Source organism: Poecilia latipinna, unplaced genomic scaffold (assembly GCF_001443285.1).
Source record: "Poecilia latipinna isolate Pla-1442-1.1 unplaced genomic scaffold, P_latipinna-1.0 Scaffold418, whole genome shotgun sequence".
NCBI lineage: Eukaryota > Metazoa > Chordata > Actinopteri > Cyprinodontiformes > Poeciliidae > Poecilia > Poecilia latipinna.
In genome coordinates, this window is record NW_015113034.1 from 397179 (window position 1) to 419125 (window position 21947).

General features: G+C 41.7%; 4 protein-coding genes across 4 annotated transcripts in view; 2 read left to right on the forward strand and 2 right to left on the reverse strand.

Annotated features, from left to right (window-relative positions):
• crlf1b (cytokine receptor-like factor 1b) overlaps positions 1-1259 on the forward strand; it is a 26513-nt gene extending 25254 nt beyond the window's left edge. The window contains exon 9 of the mRNA XM_015037747.1: positions 177-1259. Within this exon, the coding sequence (XP_014893233.1) occupies positions 177-200 (24 nt within the window). The 3' untranslated portion in view covers positions 201-1259. The remainder of the gene's footprint in view (positions 1-176) is intronic.
• Positions 1224-4876, reverse strand: rex1bd (required for excision 1-B domain containing). The gene is made up of 5 exons (XM_015037748.1): positions 4688-4876; positions 4357-4439; positions 2655-2859; positions 1792-1880; positions 1224-1670 (listed from the first exon to the last, which is right to left on the reverse strand). The coding sequence occupies exons 1-5, from the start codon at positions 4688-4690 to the stop codon at positions 1598-1600; spliced, it is 453 nt and encodes a 150-aa protein (XP_014893234.1). The 5' UTR covers positions 4691-4876; the 3' UTR covers positions 1224-1597.
• Positions 4877-4986: 110 nt separating this feature from the next.
• Positions 4987-13545, forward strand: LOC106950726 (protein FAM78B-like). The gene is made up of 2 exons (XM_015037751.1): positions 4987-6788; positions 9017-13545. Exons 1-2 carry the CDS (start codon positions 6433-6435, stop codon positions 9537-9539), a joined length of 879 nt encoding a protein of 292 aa, XP_014893237.1. The 5' UTR covers positions 4987-6432; the 3' UTR covers positions 9540-13545.
• A 979-nt stretch (positions 13546-14524) lies between these two features.
• On the reverse strand, positions 14525-21861 carry LOC106950725 (UDP-N-acetylglucosamine transporter-like). The gene is made up of 8 exons (XM_015037750.1): positions 21512-21861; positions 21229-21427; positions 19977-20131; positions 19757-19879; positions 17490-17664; positions 15876-15994; positions 15604-15737; positions 14525-15513 (listed from the first exon to the last, which is right to left on the reverse strand). Exons 2-8 carry the CDS (start codon positions 21416-21418, stop codon positions 15423-15425), a joined length of 987 nt encoding a protein of 328 aa, XP_014893236.1. The 5' UTR covers positions 21419-21427; positions 21512-21861; the 3' UTR covers positions 14525-15422.
• Positions 21862-21947: the final 86 nt, after the last annotated feature.

Below are 21947 nucleotides of genomic sequence, written 5' to 3' on the forward strand. Positions count from 1 at the left end.
GATAGATAGATAGATAGATAGATAGATAGATAGATAGATAGATAGATAGATAGATAGATAGATAGATAGATAGATAGATAGATAGATAGATAGATATAGATATAAAATGTATTTTTTAACATGTTTTTTTTCTAATATTCTTTCCAGGATGAATCACCTACTTTTTTTCTTTGCAGGTTCCACAAAACAATAATTCGTAGCCCGGGTACTCAGTGCTGCTCTGGAGTCGAACTGGTCGTCGTGGTTCAAGTCGGGTGAGAAGTCCAGGATTTGAAGATTTGACCCTGACTTTTAAAAAGATTTGTGAAACAGCAGAGCCGGTGGGGGGCATCCACAAGAACACATATTATCAAAGATGTTTATTTTTTTAAGGTAATGTTTGAAATGTAAATCAGGAAAGTCAAACTGTAAGTTTTTTTTGTTTGTTTTTTTTCTAGGCCAAATGTTAAGTTGTTGAATGAATCCATGTGTTTTACTAAGTAGCTGTTTGTTTGCTCTGTCTGGCTACATGCCACACAGAAGAAGAAAATATACAACATCATTACCAATGATTATATCTGATACGGTGCTGTGAAAAACTATTTGCCTCCTTATGGATTTCTTCTATTTTTTTTGTCACATCATGAAACAGATTTTAACATCTGACAAAAGATAGCATAATGCAGTTTTCAAATATGGAGGAAACTTCAAAACAACCTAGCTAACTAAATGAGTCACAAATTATTTGCCAATAGAGACAAATGACTTTCTCCAACAGGGTCAGGTTTTTTTTGTTGTTGTTTTTTTTTCCCTAATAAGTCTTCACTGTGTGAAAATAAAAATAAGCCATAATTTTTTTTTTATTATTATTTGGATTATCGTTGATCTTAACTTTTGGAGAGGTGTGCCCCATCAAACCTTTTTTGGTTCCCTTGCAGCCGTTTGTGTTTCCTCAGTTCAGATCTGTAAATCCTCCGGAGGCAGATAAACTTCAGGTAAATTTGTTTATTTTATTTTGTTTGATATTAAGGGGAACTGACTGATATCTACAGGGGCAATAATGATCTCTGTTCACTTCAATATTTCAGAACATATATTCAGATATTCAAGTAAAGCATCGGTAATTTAAAACACGACAAGTCTTATTGTCGGAACCAGAATAATTGTTTCAAACCTTTGTAAGAGATTATATTTTTGTATTCAGTTTTATTACTTATGTAGTTCATCCAGTAAAAAGTTTCAACTTAACTCCAAGCATCTTTATTAATTAAAAAAAAAAACATAAAATAAAAGTAATGACATAAGCAAGAAGTAGTTGGACGAGCTCCAATAATGATTTCATCTTGGCGTTTTTGACAAACATTTCATCACATCATGAATATTCCATGTGTTGAGCAATGCAGCAAATACAAACACACGATTCCACACAAAAAACACACGGAGGCGGACTGGGAGAGCCACCCTGGGTGGGATCGGACTGCAGCAGTGAGCAGGGCGGAGCCTGAGGCCAATCAATAAGAGCTGAGAGGGAAGTTGCATCAGGGCGAAGTCGGCCTGTCGGCCCCACGGTTTCGTCATGAGAGAGGGCTGCTGGTGCAGACGTCCCGGGAGTCGGCTGTCAATCGCACTCTTCTGAGTCGTATTTAAAGTCCTGCATGATTTCACTCAGAGCCTCTTTGTTCTTTATGATCCTGTCCAACAAAAAGACATTCTTTATAACCACCACATCAGTTACACCAAGTGCGTTTATTTCGCACATCAGTAGACAAGCGAATAAAGACGTCAGCAACGCATTAATAAAGCGTCTCGTACTCGTGCTTGAGCTCCTGAATTCTTCCCTGACATCCCTCGTCCTCCGGCTGATCCTGGGCCTGCTGCTTGGCCAGCTGCAACTTGGCCGTCTGTTCGTAGGCAAGAGCAGGTAAAAAGTCAGGGATAACACGAATTTCACAAGAATAAAACGTACATGCGAGGAAAAAGAAAACTCTCATCATCCCTTCAGCTCGAGAAAATGAGAATGTTTGGGAAGTCAAATCCGAGACGGAACGCAAGGCGGGTTTGAAAGAGGAAAGAATCGTTTGAGAAACGGTGTGGAAACAAATACCAAAAATTGTTTTCCTGCTTATTCTCAAAGCTTCTGAAATAACTTTCTGACATCGGTGCTGAGAACGTAATACCTTAGAAAAATGTCTGATAGAAAGCGAAGCAGTGAGATATGTTTCATACAGAAAAACATAATTTGATGTTTGAGAAGTCTGCCTCCCAGTGGTTAAACAATGACGTTCTATCAAAGAGAACTTTTTCCCCCTTAGACTGAACAAACCAGCTGTGTTACAAGCCAATTCACTTACAGCAGTAACTTTGGGAGGAATAGGACAAATCTGCAGCTAAATATTGTGAGAAATTTGTGAGCAGAGATCCCAAAACATTGACCGAAAGTTTTGCAGCTTACGAGACAATTCTACCAAATCGTGAAGGAAATACGGAGGATATGCATGTTAACTTCTGACGTACAAGGAGGAGATAAATAAAAACCAATACAAAAAAGTGAATACTTTATGTCCAGTGATGAAACTAGTGACTTGTTCAGAGTGTTTGACCCGGCACAGACATGAGTATAGACAATGGACGGCTGAATGTTTTGCTCTTTGTGTTCAACAGTGATGTTTACCCACCAGTTCGAGTTTCTGCTTCTCTTTGCTCTGCAGCTTTTCGATGTGCTCCGAGAGGTCAGCTCGGTCAAAATCTCGATGAAGCTTCGCCTTGATCTCCAGAACTTCCTTAGAAATGCCACTGAAGGCCTGCGTTATCTCGTTGACCAACTGCTTATAGTGCTCAAAGTCGTAATGCGGCCCAGTCCTCAAGTAGGCTTCGTGTCCTCTGAGCAGTTACGGCAAGCCACAAAAAAAATAAATAAAATATTATTCACAATTTTCACAAACTTCATTGGTTATAGAATGTAATAGTCTCAGAAAAATTTTTGTTTTTTTTTTTTTTTTTTTTTTTTTGCTGTGATTACAGTAAACAGAAATGCAGATTTGATTTAAAATAAAATAAAATGTCAGGAAAAAAGAATAATTGACTTAATTTTCCCCAAATCTCCAGTCAATCTCTGGACTTCCACGTGGGATTTTACTGTTGTATGACTTGAGAATTAGGACAACAAGGATTAATAAACAAAGTAACAGTTTAGTACCACATTAAAAATTATTTTAAAAATCTCCTTTCTAAAACCATATCATTTCAGCCCCAAGCTGACTGCCCATAATCTGATTTCTAAACCCAAATTAGCCTCCTCACAGTCTTGGACTGTGTTCAGATACCTGCAGAAGGAGAAATCACACATCAGAGTGTGCGTAAAATGCTGAAACTCTTTAATTTATTACATCACATTTATAGCAGTACTTCAGTTGTCCCTCCATATCCTAAACGGGGGATTGGTTTGCAATCTAGCAGCAAACGATTGCGTCTCGCAAAATTCAACACAGCATCATATTGGAGAGTCACAATCTAATGCCACAGAGATTACATAGACATGTAATCTCACTGAAATAAAACCACATTTTCAAATATTCCAATTAGTAAACCATTACATCATCTATTAAAAACAACAAAGTGTTTTTGTTTTGGAGTCATTTTTGCCTCCTTTCTGTTTATACAAGCTGCTCAAAGTGTGTGGGCAGGAAATCAGTCTGTTGGCGTGGCCCAATTAATAGAATTGGTACTTAATTTTTTTTAATATATATTAATGATTTAATTCAAGTGTCCCTGCACACTATTTTTAATAGTTTTAACATAACCTTTTTTTAATTAAACAATTTTAATAATGTATTTTTTTCTTTAGTGTTTACATTAAATGTTATGTCTGTTTCTGACGCTTTAGCTGCTGCATTAACTTCAATTTCCAAGAGGAAGGTGCGTTTAATGAGATTCCAAATGAAGCATCAGAGCTAAACGGAGCGTTAACAAAACACACTGCTGCTGATCCTCCACGTGTTTGGGAGCACTGCCAGTCAGCTGGCTGAAAGCAGACTACCTCACTTCACCCTTCCTTAAAAGAAGGCCAAATATGGCTTTTTTGTCCTTGTTGGTCGTTAAAAGAACATAATCTATCACTCACGTCAAGGAAAGTGTGCCAATACCTTAATGAATGACCGAACTAATAGCAGCAACTAATTATACTTCTGTTTCTCAATAACAAGGCCCTAATGGAACAAGGGATAGAATATTTTGCACAAAAAGCATGTTTACTTGAAAACTACAAGAAAATGTTGCGTCTTTAATTTAACTAAAGTTTATGTGTCACCTTCCTAAAAAAATATTGTATGTGTACGATAGTGTGAAGCCTTGAGGCATTAAAAGGAGGTACAAACTCACTCTTCAAATAGTTGATACGTCTCTATCCGCTCAGACTGAAGCTGATAAAACCTCTTTATCAGGGCCTTACAGTCTGATGGAACCTGATGAATAAAGAAAGGTTTCATAAGATACAAAATGCCATGAATTGTAGTGAGGATAAACAGCTTTCAATCACCCAATATGGACACCAACTATATATATAAAGTAACAAAAACTAAATCAAACCGGACATTTGACGTTGTTTTAAATATTTGCTTTTCAAACCACATTACTTCATTATTAGCCTGGTTAGCTTAGCATTAGCTTTGAGATGTTTAACTATATGGTCAAATGAAACGGGCTTTCTCACCATGTTGTCGTAACCAACACGAAATGTCGCCAACCAGCTCCAGCTGTTTTATGACAGCAGCATGTTTACATGTGACAAACGCAGGTCGTTTCTGATTTTCTTTAGTGTTGCGATTCAGCAGCGTGTATGCTGAGAAAACCGGATATGACGATTCAGTTCGGTGTAAACAATCGACCTTCAAAGTAAAAGCACGGAGATTTTTATATTTTGTTTGATTTATTTATTTATTTATTTATTTATTTATTTATTGATTGATTGATTGATTGATTGATTGATTGATTGATTGATTGATTGATTGATTGATTGATTGATTGATTGCCTTCGTTCTTTCTCAATAAAATTAGGAAAGCCGCAAAATATAGATCAAGAGTAAAATCCTGCAACTTTTAGACGTGTCTCTGCTTCACCTGAATCAAATAATGAGGTCAATAGCAGGACTCTGAAGAACTTGGCTGCATACTGATGAGGTGATTGAGCAATTTAATTCAGGTGTGATGGACCAGAGACTATCTAAAAGTTGTAGGACATACACCGTCTGGATTTGAACCCCTGAAGTCAAATAAAGTCTAATGTAGTGTACAATCTAGCTTGGAAAGTTTCTTTTAAGAAAATGTTAAAACAACCTAATTTATATGGTGGGGATGATAACAGTGGTTGTTAATTCACTAAAATTGAGCTCATATGTAAACTAGCTACTGTTGAACATTGAACATGGTTTTAAGATTTAATTTTCTAATTTCTTTTTATATGTGCCTTTTTATTTGAAACTCTAGTGGTACCTTGCAGTTGTCTAGCAGTGGTCTACCAGTTTGGGTTGTATAAAATTCTGTTTTGCAGCAATACAGTAGACTGGCACTCTGTGAACCAGAGGTGTCTTTGAAAGCTGGAGCCCACAGGGCACCGCCTATAGACTGGTGTAGTCTTCATCCCATCCACTGGGGGCTTGTATTTTTTATTATTGCGGGATTAGAAAGCGTTATTCCAATATGGAGGAACCAGGTCATAGATCTACTACAGTGTAGACTCCTACGCCCCGAGTCTCCCCTTGCAGTTCATTGGTCCATGAGCGGGTTCAGCACCACACAGGGTGAACAGCGACACTCCGCAGTTTCGTCGGATGAGGATGCCGCGGAAGCTGCTCAACACGGTTACTATGACACCGGGTTTCTTCTTCTTTTTTTACTCTGCATGACACTGTTCCATCCATCCATAGGAAGTACTCCCAGCCAGGACATTTCTCAGTTTGATCGGCGGATTCGTCTTGTCTTCAGAGAAGATTTTGCGTCGCGGATGTTCGGATGCTTCTCAGATTTCCTTTATTTCGTCGGGTCTGCTTCGCTTCGAGTCCAAAGGCATGACGGACTCTACTAACACCATCCCGCGGGTTCAGTCCAGCTGCTTCATCTTCTCATGCACAACGCCGCATCCGCTATCACAGCTGCCGCCGCCCGAACACCGGGTCTCCCAGCCGGCGCCCTGGTGTCCGCCGGTCCCCCAAAGCCTCTTATGACATGACAACTCCGGGCAGGAGGAGCAGGATCAAAGGTTGTGGGTAGGGGTTGCAGAAGGATGGGTCAGATCCTCAAGGAAAGGGTGCGAAGAAACTGAAAGTTTCCCTTTGAGAGTCAGAGAAGCGCTCGACTGGTGTGGAGTCTCCAGAGGGGTCAGAAAGTCCCCGTGATCCTTCTTCTGATCTGTATACCTTCAGCGTGGTGACACCCACCTCTGCCTCCCAGTCTCATCTGATGTACGGCCTCATAGTGTTGATACTGGTCGAGTCCCAGCCAGCTGCGAGGTTCCCCGGGCCTGTGAGGTTCTCCTTCTCCTGCGCAGTCATGGGCTGCATTCAGAGCATAGCCTGCAACAAGTCGCGAATCAAGCGGGAGAACATCGTGGTGCACGACCTGTCCGCCACCATAGACCACTGCCCGACTGTCATCGAGGAAAACTCCCCCATTGTGCTCCGATACAAGACGCCCTACTTCAAAGCCGCCGCGCGGATTGTCATGCCCCCCATTCCGCGCAACGAGACCTGGGTAGTGGGTTGGATCCAGGCGTGCACTCAGATGGAGTTTTACAACACCTACGGAGACATCGGCATGTAAGTTAACGTCTAAGTCACCGGAGTCTCCATCGTGCCCCGGCTGAGTGATTTATCGCGCAAACAGTGAGCAGTTTTCCGGGCAATGCTGCGCCAGCATGCTGATGCTGGTGCATGGCTCTGGGAGTTGGAGCATTTGTGCACACAGCAGGTTCACTGTGCTTGTCAGCCCTTCTTCATTCAGACGCCCACCGACAGATTTTGTTCCTGTGACTCTGGCACGTAAATAGAAAAGCTGCTATTAGATGAAACAACATTTGCTGCTCGCTCTCTGGCACTCAAACTGTGCCCACGGGGACATGCCGTCCCCCACAACACGCACGAACACGCGTTATCGGCGAAGGCATATGTGAGGGGGTGTTTAATCCTGCGGGGTCCAGGTCCAAGGTGGGTGTAGTGCATAAACTGGGGAGAGGGAAGAGGCTTCGGAATCATAAAAGCTCGACAAATAGTGGAGGAAGAGAGGGCAGCGAACTGTGCAAGAACAAAGAGATGATCGTGCACTGACAGCGGTTTGGTTTGCATTGTCAAGGTTTTGCAGTGCTTTCCGTTTTCATTGGCACCGCTGGCAAAAAAAAAAAAAAAAAAAATTGTATCAGGTTAAAATGCAGCTGTAAAAGATGGGTTGATTTTAAGGCTGTTCTGTTACCTGGGGATCCAGGTAAAACAAACTAACTAACTAAAAAAAAAAGCTTCCAACAGCAGAAATAACGGTGTTAGTCAAATCAAAAGAGACAAACAAAATGTACAGAATTGTTGAAAGTGAAAATACATTTCACACAGTCTGGAAAGGGGATGAATGGGGTCATAAGTGGCCCCCCTTTTGCACCAATGCTATTGATTTCAAAGAAGACTGATAATATTAACGATAAATATAAAGTTATAGAAAATATACAGGATGAAAACAGGCGCAAAACAATCAAAATAAAAGAGTTTCACCTTCAAGAGAAGTCTACAGTTTTTTTTATTGAGTTTAGGATTAGATGATATACAAAAAGAATTAGAGAGGAAACATTTAAGCAACATCTGTGCTATTGTTTTATGATTTGCATGTTTTAGTGACAAAAAAGTGCGTTTGAGTTACAGAGCAAGTTCAAAGCCATTACATCAAATCAATTAAAAACGGTAGTAAAGTTGCATAAAATGATAAGCAAAACTCTGTCTTTTAGTCATCCTCTATATTTTTATCTGTTTACAGAAAAAGTGACTTTGACACCAGTGTCAAATTTTTCCCTTAAAAAAAAACATGTTTGCAATAATAACACAAAAGTCTTCAAGATTCTTCATCTGAATTTCCAAATGATTTCATCATAAAGCATTAAGAGCGGGAAACAGGTTGAGGTGTTGAAGTGTTGGAAGTGCTCTGCAGTCAGACGTCTGAGAAAATAATCTTTAACCAGTTGGATAAAAAGCCCTCAAAAGGTTTTAAAATTCCTGCAGGAAAACACTCAAACATCAAATTAGCAACACAGTCACAGATGTGCTCAAAGACCGACAAATAAAACCGTCTGCAAAATAAAAAAGTGAGAGGCAGAAGTCAGTGAGTTCAGCTGACAAACAGTATTATCAAACACGGACTTTTGTGTTTGCAAAACAAAACAAAAACTCTCCACCAGTAGGTGCAAAACACTCCATCTTTAACTCCCCATCTTCAAACATGTTGTTTTGTTTTTTTTTCTAGCTTCAAACATAAAGCTTGAAGAAAACTAGTTTTCTTTGTGTTCCTGTGTGCTATGTGGATGGTATGGCTGATGATATATGAAGTTAACTTTTTCAGTTTGTTGACTGGTAAACCATTCATTTGTCAGTTTCACAATAAAGGCAGATCAAGCAGAGTCCTCCAAATATCTATGTAATTGTTTAATTTATTTTTTTAGTTTGAGGTTTTCTCCAGCTCTAGTGGCCTTTTTTTAACAGCTGTCAGACAAAAAGTGGGTTATCAGAGAGAAGGAAGACATGGGGGGGGAAAGGTCAACAGGTCGGGACTCTAACCCATGATGGCCACGTTGAGAGCTAAGACCTCCGTATGAGTCGCCACCGCTGCGCCTGCATGTCAAAAATTTTTAACATTGAATGGGACTTTCTACTTTAGACTCCATCTTTTACAAAAGTTCAACAGAAGTTTGAACTTAGGTTAAACTTTTTTTTTTTTTACTTGTTTTTGTACTCTTGGGCTTGTGAAACCAAAGGTTACCCAGAAGGGGGATTTCCTTTCTGTCTCCCTGCAGGTCGAGCTGGGAGCTGCCTCAATTGCGGGAAGGTCTGGTGAGGGCCATCAGCGACTCCGACGGCATCAGCTACCCCTGGTACGGAAACACAACGGAGACCGTCACCATAGTGGGCCCCACCTCCAAGCCGTCCCGCTTCACAGTCAGCATGAATGATAACTTTTACCCCAGTGTCACCTGGGCCGTGCCGGTCAGCGAGTCCAACACGCCGTTGCTGACCAACATCAAGAGGGATCAGAGCTTCACCACCTGGCTGGTGGCGCTGAACACCACGTCCAAGGAGAAGATCCTGCTGCACACCATCAAGTGGCGGATGAGGGTGGACATAGTTGTGGATCCGGCCCAGCCTCTGGGCTCCAGAGCCAGGCTGGTGGGCCGGCTGTACCAGGAACAACCGCGGGTGTTGAGCCGCATGGAGCCCGTCCCTCCAAACGCCATGGGGAAGCCGAACGCCAACGACGCCCAGGTTCTGATGTGGAGGCCCAGGAGAGGTCCTCCGCTTGTTGTCATACCGCCTAAATAGAGCCAAGAGAGGCTCTTCAGAACCGTTTCTTTTTCTACGACGTCACAGAGAGCCACACACGACTGAAACTGATGATGAAAGACCGAAGCAGAGTTAAGTATTTAATTGTTGAATCGGTGTTAAAACTCTGCCTTAATTCCCCGCCGCTGCCTTTGAACCATCCAGAAGGTTTCAGCCTCTGGTGCTGCTGAACTGCGGAGCGTACGGAGGTGCACTCTGACCCAGCACACCCGAGCGGAGCGCCGCTTAACTCTGAGAAAACACCGTCAGTGCTGGGATGTATCATTAATCTTCGATGTAGCTCCTCAGGCTCAAGAGGAGCCTTGACACAGGCGGTTATACACGAAAAGGTTTACAGCCTTAAAGATCCTCCTGAGGGAAAGTTTTGGAGGTGAAGGTGAAATCTAAGACAACTCCATCGTGGGGGGGATTAATTGATCGTTTTCATGTCAGATGGATGATGTGAATGTAGGTATTCAGGTGTTTTTGTCTGTGCAGATGTGTTTTTTTTATGACGGCTGCGTTCGGGGTTGCTGCTGTCACACCAGACTGCCTCAAACACTCCAGAGGCCTCATTCAGGTTAGTTTTACTTTCAACTTTCAGATCACAGGAAACAGACAGACTCGACACGTACACATCCTCAAGGACACACTGACACGTGAATGAAGCCTACAGAGAGATTCTCCTTTTCCAACAGTGACTTCATCCAAGCTTCCCAGTTGCTCCAAGTTCTGCCTTCGCAAAGCCAGAGATGCCTGCCGATGTCGACAGTGAAGCCGGATTTTTTATTTTTTTATTTTATTTATTTTTGGTGGGATTTTCAGGCCCCTCGTATTAGATTTGGAGAGAATGAAGATGTAAAGGACGCAAACGTACCCCGAAATGGTTTGACTGTTTGTTACTAAGGGAAATCAGTAGTATACCACCATGTCGAATCAAAACTACATGCCTCATCATCAAACCCTCTGCCTCCCTTTTCACCTCCATAAATTCATGGTCCTTCGTCAGTATTACTTACAGGGGCTTTATGCTGCTTTTGGCTCCCAGGGGGCGCTGTGTTAGGACTGGTATCATGACACGGATGGGGTGTAGTAGAGTTTGGGGGTTGGGAATGGCGTATAGGAACTCTAAACTCCTCAGTTTTCCTCTCTACCTTGCCTGTCGCTCTTAAGCTTTGCATCCCATCTTAAAATGCGGTTTAAAAATCTGTCTCTACAATCGACTACTTGCTTTAAAAACTCGTTATCGTAGTTTTTATGTCTCCGAAGGTAAACCAGAGAGCGCATTCCAACTATTGAGGAATTGCATTTCTCCTGCCTCTCTGGGGGAAATTTGCTCTTCCCGCTTTTGCATAGCAAGATCCAACTGATCCAACTGGGGTCAGGATTATCAGTAAGGGTTGCACCAGTACATGCATAAATGCATCAGTCAGTATTATTGGTGCCTTTTCTGGTTGGTAAGCTGCACATCTTGTGTGTTTCACCTCCTGATATCTGTGGTGGATTTATTCTGTGGTCAGGGATGACCACGTTTCCCTTCAGCCTGAAGGACACAGAGTAACCAACTTGAGTTTTTGTTTTAATATTTGAGTAGAATTTAAAGTTTTTCATAATCATGTCCATAAACACTTTACCTCCAGCCTTATTTATGTTTTGTTTTTAGGGGATTTTTTGTTTGTTTTTGTAATTTTCCCCTTGCATTTCAAAGTTTTGAGAGGCTGTAGTTTCTTTACTGACTTTTGTCAGTTTGGAAGTGTCTTTGTGGCGACCATAAGATTTCTTTTACAGACCAGTGTTTTTCATACGGTGTTGTCAGCTGGAAGAGTTTTAATTTTGTTTTGTAACCCATTCCTCTCACCCCCCCTCCCCTTCTGTTGTGTAGAAATGTCCCAAGATTTTCTGAATCTTTCTGTGGAGGTTGAAAAAGGAAAATGTTCACTTCAAGCAAATTCGTCTTTGAGGATTTCCCACAAAGCTCTAAACCGGTTCTCCCTCCTGATTCTTCAAAAGTCAGTTTCCTTTTTATATTCAGTCCTATTCCTGATCTGTAAAAATCTCCAGTACAAAATTGCTGGCAGGCTAATTGTGATTAAATATGCTTTAAAATAGTTAAAAAACCTTTTTTTTTTTCCACGTAGGATTTAAAATAGCTCACAGCGCCATGTTTTTGAAATATTATACACATTTATTTGCTCCTCACCCAATAAATTGCAGAGCACTAGATTTCCTTCATAAGTGCTTTTAAACGCTGTGGGACTTTGCACTTATGGCTGCTGTCAAAATGCAAAAGTACTCAAGTGTGATACGAATATATTAATATTTACCACGCTCCCCATCTCAGTGTAACCACTGAATATTTCAAAGAAGCCAAAAATGAGAAAATTACTAGGAAATTTGCTCTCGACTCAAGTCAACCCATTTCACGATGCCTTGCAAAATATTTCTATCTGTTGATGTTTTCCTTAAAACATTTTGTCATGCGACAATGATGAAAAAAATGAGATAAGAAATCCATGTTGATGAATCATGTGCAATCAAAATAATCAATTAAACAAAAGACAGCTGCATGACTTACTCCACATCTGTCCCTAATCAATAATCAATGTTCACATGAAAGGTAAATGCCCCACCCAAACACAAGCCACCAAACCTTGACATGTTTTATTGGGAGTGTATTTATATGAAACCTCACCTAATTTATTAATCCTATGACCTCTGAAGGTCGCACTGGATTTTATTTAAAGGAATCAGAGTAAAGGAGGCTGAATACAAGTGCATTTCACATGTTTTTGTAGATTTATAGACCCAAAGATACACTCAGATTTCATTGGTGTATCATAAAAAACAAGTAACAAAACGTGAAAAATACGACAGTGTAGGAATGCTTTTGAAAGGCATTGTAAGGCTGACTTTACGCTCATGACAATCCATTTAAAAGTGGTCCTGAATTGCTGCTCAAAACCCAAACAGATAAATTCAAAAAGACGTCCTAGTGAATTAAAAACAGTCACAGTTCCTCTTCTGGCGTCATGTCTTTTTCTAAACTGCTATTACAAAAAAAAAAAGAAAAAGAAAAGAAAAAGAATGTCACTTGTTTGCCAATTGTTTAATCAGTCCATTCCGCCTCATCGACACAAAAAAAGACCCGGACGGATCACGGAGGAGCGCCGAGCCCAGCCAGAGGAGGAATGGACGACGTTCCCGCAAAAATCGCTCCCATGCTGCTTCTTCATCGTGGCGCCAACTGAACGAGGCTTCACAGACCGACACACACCTCACCGTCAGAGAGGCGGGCAGCCGGGTGTTTTGGAAAACGGATACGCCTACCTTTAACCTCGACCCGGGAGCGGCCGGGTGAAAAATCTGAGGATTCAAACTTCTGAAGTCACGCCGACAATCAGGAAAACCCCCCACCCCCAACATTGCAGCACTTGTGACCGAGGAGTTCATTATTGTTCAACGAATCGTGGCTTTTCTAGTGTAAAAATAGTGACGACTGTAATGTTTTAATGAGGAAAAATAAATTGAAATATATTTATATCCGATCATATCTGCTGCCTGTGTGTACGAGGGTTTCAAAAGTATAATTTTCTCTATAAAGGAGTCTTCATAAGGAGAATTATAGGTTAATTATTTAGTGACGTCAACTCAGAATATCAGGCTTATGTTCTTGAATTTCTTTCCATTTTACCAAACCGCACAAAAAAAAACTCTCCATATTGTCACCTTTATATTGTGTTTTAATACATTCCAATCTGAATATAACTGTTAATGTGTTGCACAGCAGAAAGGTTCAAACAGGAGCCACACAATAACCCATACTCATAAGTTACACACTGTCCTTACAGAAAAGCTTCACATGTAGATAATTAAGATAAACTTAATATTTATACCCGCTTTATACCAACGTAGCTCAGAAAACAAAAACATAATGAATCATAAATTCCCTAAAAGGATTCTGTGTTTGATTATTTGGCCACAGAGTCAATACAATATACTGCAAAAATAAAAACAATAAAATAAAATAAAACAAAGAGCTTCACCATCATCATTGGCCTAAAAGAACAATGTAAACCTAAGCCAAATTACTGCAGCTAAACTAAAGACTGATTTAAAAATTATTTCAAGTTCCAAAATGAACCAAATCACCAGTTTTTTTTTTTCTTTGAGTGGTGTCACAGCAGCTGCTCGGTTCAATTCCTCAGTCAAACATTTTACTCCAAATTACAGTAAAAAGTTTGATTCCAGCTGGCTGAGACGACGGCGGAGCGATCCGGTCACAGAGTGTCTCTGAGTTTGATGACGAGAAGACATTTTACGGACTGAAGAAAGACAGCAGTCATTTAGAAAACACAAGTTATAGTCAATGAAAGCGTCAGTGTCTTAAGAAAATGTGTTTGTAGAACCTTTCACACTGACTGGCACCCCTGGCAAAGACGAGAGAAATCTAACCTTTCGTTTAGGCGAACTCTCATACACTAGGAAATATTTAGAATATTGAGAAATTTGGGGGTTTTTTTCTTACTAAACTCACTGTTGCTGCTGCTCATATACCTCCCCCCCCCCTTTTGGTACCTGTACAGTCTCTCTCCAGGTTATCCACAGTTTTGGGTCAGCTCTTAAGTTTTCTTCTTCTCAGCTCACCAAACAGGTTTAAGGCCTGTGGAGTGAGTTGGATCTGCCCGGTGATCCATATCTGTTTCGATTTGAACGTATGATTTCCACCATTACCGTGTGGGAGGCAATCTAACGAGGTTCCCACAAACTACAGTTGGTTTTTTTCACGCTGGGAATGGGAAACTAACTACTCCAAAAATATGAAATGATGTCCCTCAGATCAGCTTTAACTCACACAGTCCCAGGAGGATGGAAATAATTGAAACCAAATCCATTTTTTTTAAACAAAATGAGTATTTTGACCCCCAACAACAACAGGTATATATAAGGTGACCTATTTCCCAAATTACCAGAAAATGCCATTTTCCTGTAGCATTTCAGTAGGGAATGAAGAAGAATCCACATCCGTCTTCAGTAAACGGCATGTTCCTCAGCGTTTCCCAATTTGAAGAGTCATATTTAAATGTCAGGGAAACAGGAAGAAAAAAAAACTGCTTCTGTTGCAATGTGGGATAAATGAGCTTAAATTAAAGGTTAGATTTTCTAAAAAAAAAAAAAAAAATGCTCAGGGAGAATTTATACTTCAGCAATAACAGCCTAATTCAAGTTGAGCCTCCCCCCCCTCCCCATCTTCATTAGGGGTGCCATAAAGTGTGCAGGCCACTACAGTTCAAGTGTGTGTGAAGGGCGTGTAACACCTGAGCTACACTGGACCCTTTCATGCCAGAGTTATTGACCTGTTTGAGTTCAGCGATCTGTTAGCATCTCACATCAGGTTGTAATGTTTGCTTAAAATGGACAAAAAGAGCAATAAATACTATGGCTGTAGAGGCGCTCTCTTCCTCTGCAATCATTTACTGCATGGGCGTGACCAGCGTGGCAGTAAACGGTTACTGGTTGTCAAACTGGTCCTTCATGAACTCTATCAGTCCATCCTTTTCCTGTAGACGTGGCAGCCAGGACATCTCTGCCACAGTAAAGAGAGGAAAGGAAAAAAAACACACACACTCTTGTGTTTTCTCCTTCCCCCGTCCCCCCCAAGAAAAAAATCGCTTCTCCTTCAGAAGTGAGGCACTTTCGGTGTGAGACCAACCACAGTGTTGTGCTTGCAATACTGTCCTCTTCTCACAATATGTGATGAAGACCTCCTCCCCCTCCCCCTTCATCCCTCCTTTTTTCTGTCCCCTCAGCGCTCTCGTCTGTCCTTCCTCCTCTCCGCCATCTTGAGGCTTCAACTGGACCTCCTGAAGCCGCCGTAGAGTCAGCTTAAGCCCTGCTGGGGTTGGCGGACGGCTTGCCTTCGTAGCCGTACAGGAAAGTGGCGGTGATGACCAAAACTGCCCCGAGGAAGAACACGCTGTGGAAACGAAACAATGAGCTCCGGAAACCATAAGAAAAAGCATCCATATGTACGAAGAAAAAAAAAATAAAATACGGGTTCTTCTACCTTGAGGGGTCAAAGTCCTGCAGCAGGAAGTAGGATATAAGAGTGGACAGGATGATGGAGAGTGACGTGGCGAAACCTTTTAGGATGTTGTCTGCATACTTGATGACCGCTGCTATGACCAGACCACCCAGCGCCTGGAGAAACAACAAACACACAGATGCAGATGGACGAAGGCGCGACCTGAAGGGGCCCGATGAGCCGCTTTCAGCAGAACTGGATGGCTGCTGGTGGGGAAATGACATCGGATCCCGTGGTAGTGGAGGAGGAGTTACCTGCAGGGCTACGACCGTCCAGGTGATCGTGTTGTATCCCTGAAACATCCCCGACTCTCTCACCCGCTCCCCGTCGTATGCTAGCATGCCAAAGAGGCCAAACACAAAGCCGAACATTCCTGGAAGGAGAAACACGCACATACACACACATAAATAAAACGGGATAACCCAAACAGAACAACACAAAACGCACCAGCTGCTAAAACAGCATAAATACAGCAATCCACATTTCACAGGAAGTGTCAATGTGGTAGATCTGCTCTCATAGGTTGTTTCTGGGCCCTTTACTGTAGCTGCTAGCGCCCCTAGTGTTCAACTTGTAGTGGGATTTTTTTTTTTTTTCTAAACGTAAAATTTTAAAATAATTGTAGTATCCGCTGAGGAGGACTCTCACAATAATCTAATGTAAATGATCTAAATGGTTTAAAAGAAAATACAGAAACTCTTTAGTAAGACCTAAAATATTCTCAGTTGAACAGGTTTGTCTGGTGCAAGATTCAGTCTGCAATGGTTATCAATGGTTGTAATAATCCTCAGCACACCAGCTTCAACAAATATTATAGAAGTGTATGAAAACAGAAGTACAGATTGGGAGAATATTTTTTAAGGGAAACTGTTAAGAAGGTGTGTGCAGCATGTAATTAAGATTGTATAAAGAAAATTGCAAATTCCTAAAAAGCAGAGTTTGATACAAACTGCATCAGGTTGAGACAAAAAAAAAATTCCATGCTGAAAATCAGGAAAAACAAGTCTTTCTACGGGGAATTTTCAAAGTAAAGCTCTGTACGTTGTAGCGCCCCCTAGTGCTGCATGCTTCCCAAATTGGCAGGTTACTAACTCAGGATAAAGAATCCAGTTTGAGAATATTTGTCAGAATAATTCAGCTAGCTGGCAACAGTGTGTTTGCGCAGACTTAATTTCCAAATAACACACAGAAAATAATTTCTCTAAAAAAAAACAGTTAAAGTCATATTTTATTCAGGCTTCATTTTTGGCCTTCACAGTTTTAGCAGTGCTGCAAGTTACAGGAGTTTTAAACTCAAGAATTGGGTTAGCCTAATGACTAAAGAAGCTAATTTAAATTACCTTAAGGTTCGAGGAATGTCTCAAGACTTTTTTTAGCGGTTTAGGTTTTGGTGTGACTTTTAAAGAAAAGAATGATGTAAAAAAAAATTTAAAAAAGACCTGCAAAGATTTTTATATCACTGCATATCCCAGAGGCTGTGGACCTGAACTGTTGATGGCTGCGTAAAGCGCTTAAGTGTAAAGATCGTAAACAAAATTTGCCCGCAGAGTTATGAATTAGCATAGCTTAGCTAAGCAGGTTAATAAGCAGGTTAGCTTCAACAGCCTTAAAACAGAAAAAGTCGGCTCTCAAATGTTTAACGCAGGTGGAAAAAAAGCTTTGAGCTCGCAGGAGGAGTCACAGGAGGCTGAGTACATGCCTCACATGTTCCAAGGTAAAAAATAAACCCAAACAGGAACATTTGTCTTAACAGAAATTCACAGGGGGGAGAGAAAACCCAGCTGCCTCTGTTCTCGCTCTGGAAACACCGGCACACGCAACGCCACGCAGCAACGCCCCCAAGTCCGACGTCTCCGTCGACAACTGACCGAGCTGGATGTTGCGGATCCACACGCTCTGTTTGCTCTCCTTCAGGATCTTCTCAAAGTAGACGCCGGCAAAGCCGCTGGAGCAGCACGCCACCAGGACCGCCGTGACCCCGACGAACTGGGAGCCTGCGGAGCGGGCCTCCTTCTCTGGGGCCGCCGCAGACTCAGAGGGCCACTGTGGGGAGCAAAAACAGAACACACTTTGATTTTCAGCATCGGTTTAGTAAGTTAATAATAGGAACACCGAGAACTCGTGTCAAAGTGGGTCAAACGTGTGGCCTTGCATCAGAGATGATGTTCACTTCAGCATTAGCTTAAGAAATGTTCGATCCGTTCAAATGGATGGATGAAGAGCAGGAGTTTTATTCTTTGTTAGGATGCCAAACTGGGCTGCTATTAATTTATTGCATGGTTTGGAAATATTGAAAACTACACCATGGAAAGTTGTAGGGAAAAAAAAAGGTCACCATAAGGAACTCCAACACACACAAAAAATATCCACATGTAATCTAAAACTTTTATTAAAATTTCCTACTTTGCATACCAGAAGCAGACGGATTCACTCGCTGCTCAGTAACAGAGTCAGCCCGAGTACGCCTTATGTTCATCTCAGGCAAACTTCTGTTTTCATTTGAATTTTTGCAAGCTGACAAGTTGAGCTGACAGGTTTGCAGATGGCAGAGAACAACCTTGTTTTCTGACGGTAAGCGGAAAAAAAAACAAACAAAAAAAAACCCAACACCAATGCAAATAATCACGTGTTAAATTTAACTGGTTGACTTTTAGTAACACCTTGCCAACACGAAGAGAGAAGAGAAGACTTAAACAACCCTGAATGAGTCATAACTCTGTGCTTTTGGATCGACTATGATGTCACATATTTATAACACAATATTTAAAAAAAAAGGGCTCAAACTCTAGTCATTTATATTCGCAGTCAGGTCTGTAGATTTATAACACTAGGTGTCTGAAATCCATACGCTGGCATCTTCACGGTTTTGCTGAGTTGTGAGAAAATTGTTCTTGGGCTCTTTGTGCTGTCGTAAGCTGGAAAAAAGGTGGCAACACACAAAAAGGGAAAGGACGAGCCGCGGTGGTGCAGAGAGACAAAATAAAAAGGAATTTGTTTAATAGGCCGAAAGCTTTGTTTTAGATACAAATATCATTTGCTTGAACTGCAGGATTAGACGTAATATCCAGGCAGTCGCATTAAAAAACCACAACGCGAACGGAAGAGAAACTGAAAACAAGACGGTTGCTCCGTTTAGTGTTTTCTTTTTTTTTTTTTTTTTTCCTTCTCTGAATCTGGAATCTGCTGCCAGGCGTAAGCAGAGTAAAACCTTGAAGTGAAGAGCTGAGACAGATTACAGCCAAAATTGTTGTCTAGAGATTTATAAAGAATGTTAAGAACTGAAATATTATCAGTAGACAATGACACAGAAATATCCATCCTGTATTTTTAATTGAATATCAGTCGATTTAAGCACCACAGTCTTCAAACGTGTTCGGCTGATTGTGACTTTGTTGCTACAGTGGGTCCAGGCAGTTCTTACACTGCTTAAAAGTCTTTTTTTGTTTCTTTAAACGGAGCCACATTTGTAAAAGAAATATATTTGTTGGCTGATATGCATGATTCTGCTAGTGATTCTTGATTTTTTTTTTTTTTTTTTTTTTAATCTTTGGATTGGGTTGAAATTTGAAGCAACAAGACATTTGTGGCAATTCAAAATTTCTCATTTAACAAGCAGGGGAGACACATTATTCTGGTCGCACACTGCTGTGGGACACCGCCTTGTTCTGCACCCAAGCATTTGTCACAAATCAGCCATCTTGGTTGTGTCGACAGCTTTAGGGTGTTTGGCTCCAATAACAACAAAACCCTGTTATGTTGTTATACGAGTATCACTTACTCATATCTGCTGCTCATACCACAAATGCATTTCCTTATGAATACTTTTAAAAGGAAATAGATAGCCATTAGATGTATTGCCAGTTAGCATCATTACGACAAAGCAAAGCAAAACACGAAGATCATGGACATTTTTCATTTACTCTTTGCAATTGATTTAGTTAATTTTTTTTCAACCGGTGGCACAATAACACGTCCAGCTCTGAAATTTCAGAGCCATCGCTCCAAAACGAGTAAAGACAGCAACAACGAAGCCACTGCCTAGCTTTAATTAAAGGACTTTATCTCTGACATCTGAAATTGAAGCAATATTGTTCCGGTTCATCCGAACAAACTAAAACCAAACAATGTACCTCACCTGCACAAGAGCCACTCCGGCCATCAGGATCAGCAAGGAGAGCCACTGATAGACCCCCAGCCTGCGCCCAAGCATGGAGACAGAGAACAGGGCCGTGGTCAGGATCTTCAGTTGGTACGTCACCTGAGGTTAAAAAAAAAAAAAAAAAAAAGAAAGAGGGAAATGTTTTTAATCTAAAAGCACAGATTCGTCAGTCACTCCCATGGTCCTCTGGGCGTACCTGATATGTGGCGGCGTCCAGGTTGGACAGCGCGACGTACAGCAGGTTGTTCTGCAGCGTGTAGATCCCCGAGGGGATGGCCAGCTTCAGCGTCTCCACAGGTTTATGGAGGATTTCCTGACGCAGGATACTGTTCAGAGCTCGCATGCTGTAACCTGCAGCAGAGCAGGGAGAGCCATTAAAATGTCTTTATGCGGGGATAGAGCAAAAGAGGCAAGTGGAGTTTGTTTGCCCTAGCATGAGTCCAGCAACAACGAAAGCACAGCTTGGTGAAGCCTGAGTCTTTCCTTTCCAAATTGTTTTTAATTGTTCGTGGATAAACGTTTAAACTTGGTGTATGTTTGGTCTAAAAGTTAAAAGATTTCGAAGCTTATTAAAAGTCTTAGCCTAATTCAGACGAGAAAGCTGGGAACGAGCTAAGCTCAGACTAGGGAGCTCTCGATCGCCGACAGCGTCTTCATCAGATGAGCTCCCCAAGTCACACATGTTGCTATACGCAAACATCGACCATGCAGACCTGCATTATTTTATTCTGTTTTCTGTGTTGTGATGGAAACTGAGTTCACTTCAAATCGGGGACTGAAGCAGCTCTGGTCGGAGGTTATGATTAATGCTTAATGGTTGACATTTTCTTTTTTATGCAAAACAAAAACTTAATTTTTAGTGACATCTAGAAACCGTCTGGTTGTCGGCGCGAAGACCGCACGTCTCGCAATTCTAACAGCATCCAGGCAGTATGATAAAAATGTTAAAGTTGCATCATAATTACCGTTACTCTCTCATATTTTGCATTTTCAAGTCTTCAACAAACAAAAATATACATATTTTCCAAACATTGTCATTACCAAAATGTCACCAGTTCAAAAAGGATTCAGTGCAAAAAACACAAAAAATATTAGACCAAAAGTATTTCTAGAGCAAATATACACTTGAAACAAGACAAAACCAACTTACAGGAAATATGAGCTTGATTTAAGTGAGTAATTCCTTAATACTGATGAAAAAGTTTTGTGTTTTTACAAACAGGCAGTTTAGAAATTATGATGAGTTAGTATGAGAGGACCTGGATTAAAATCTGCCTCGGGCCCCAAAAAGGCTGAGTGTCGCTGACTGATGTCAGAACAGGTTCCAGTAACACCAGGTCGATATGGTCCCCAAATCAAGGACTATGTAGGACCCTAAACATCCTGGGATCGGCCCTGGAAGGACCAGTACTTCTATGCTGGTGGAGCCCTCCGAACACCCCACTCACTGTGCTCCTTGAAAACCAGCACCACACAGGCGAGGATCTTCATGACCTCGGCCACCACCACGGCCGAGGACGCCAGGTACCGCGGGCCCTCGGCCTGGAGGGTGCGGGAGTACCGCATCGTGAGCACCAGCGAGGTGGTCTGGAATACCAGCACGCCCAGGGAGAGGTACTTTAGCCGGGCTGAAGCCATGGTGGGAACCTGAGGAAAAACCGGACAGTCAGTCTGACGTGGAGGACGACGTGGAACCAGAGACAGGTTGAGCCAACATACAGGTGAGTTCACCTTTTCCTTTACCGTCAGCCCGTCAGGTTCCCCTCAGCATGAAGTGGATTCCTCTCCTTGAAGTTGTTACCTCAGCTCAGTTCGGATTGTCTCTCTGAGGCAGACAGAGGGACAGTGGAGGATAATCCCAGCTGTCAAAACAGCAGCTCCTCTCCCGTCCGTCCCGTTAAGTCCGGTGAATCTCCTCCCGGCTCTCCGCACCGACCGTCGGGAAGCTCCGAGCCATTACGGTTCAACCACGCTTCAGAAGAGACGCGCACAAACCGCAGCAAAGCACTTTACTGGAGGAATCTCATGCCTCTGAAGGTCCTGGATCACTTCCTTGTTCGCATCTCTTCCTTGTTTTTTTTTTTTTTTTTCCCCTTAACGGCTGAATATTGCGCCACCTGCTGGTTCGAGTCTAAATGTGTGGACGAATAATCCGTAAAGTGGGTTT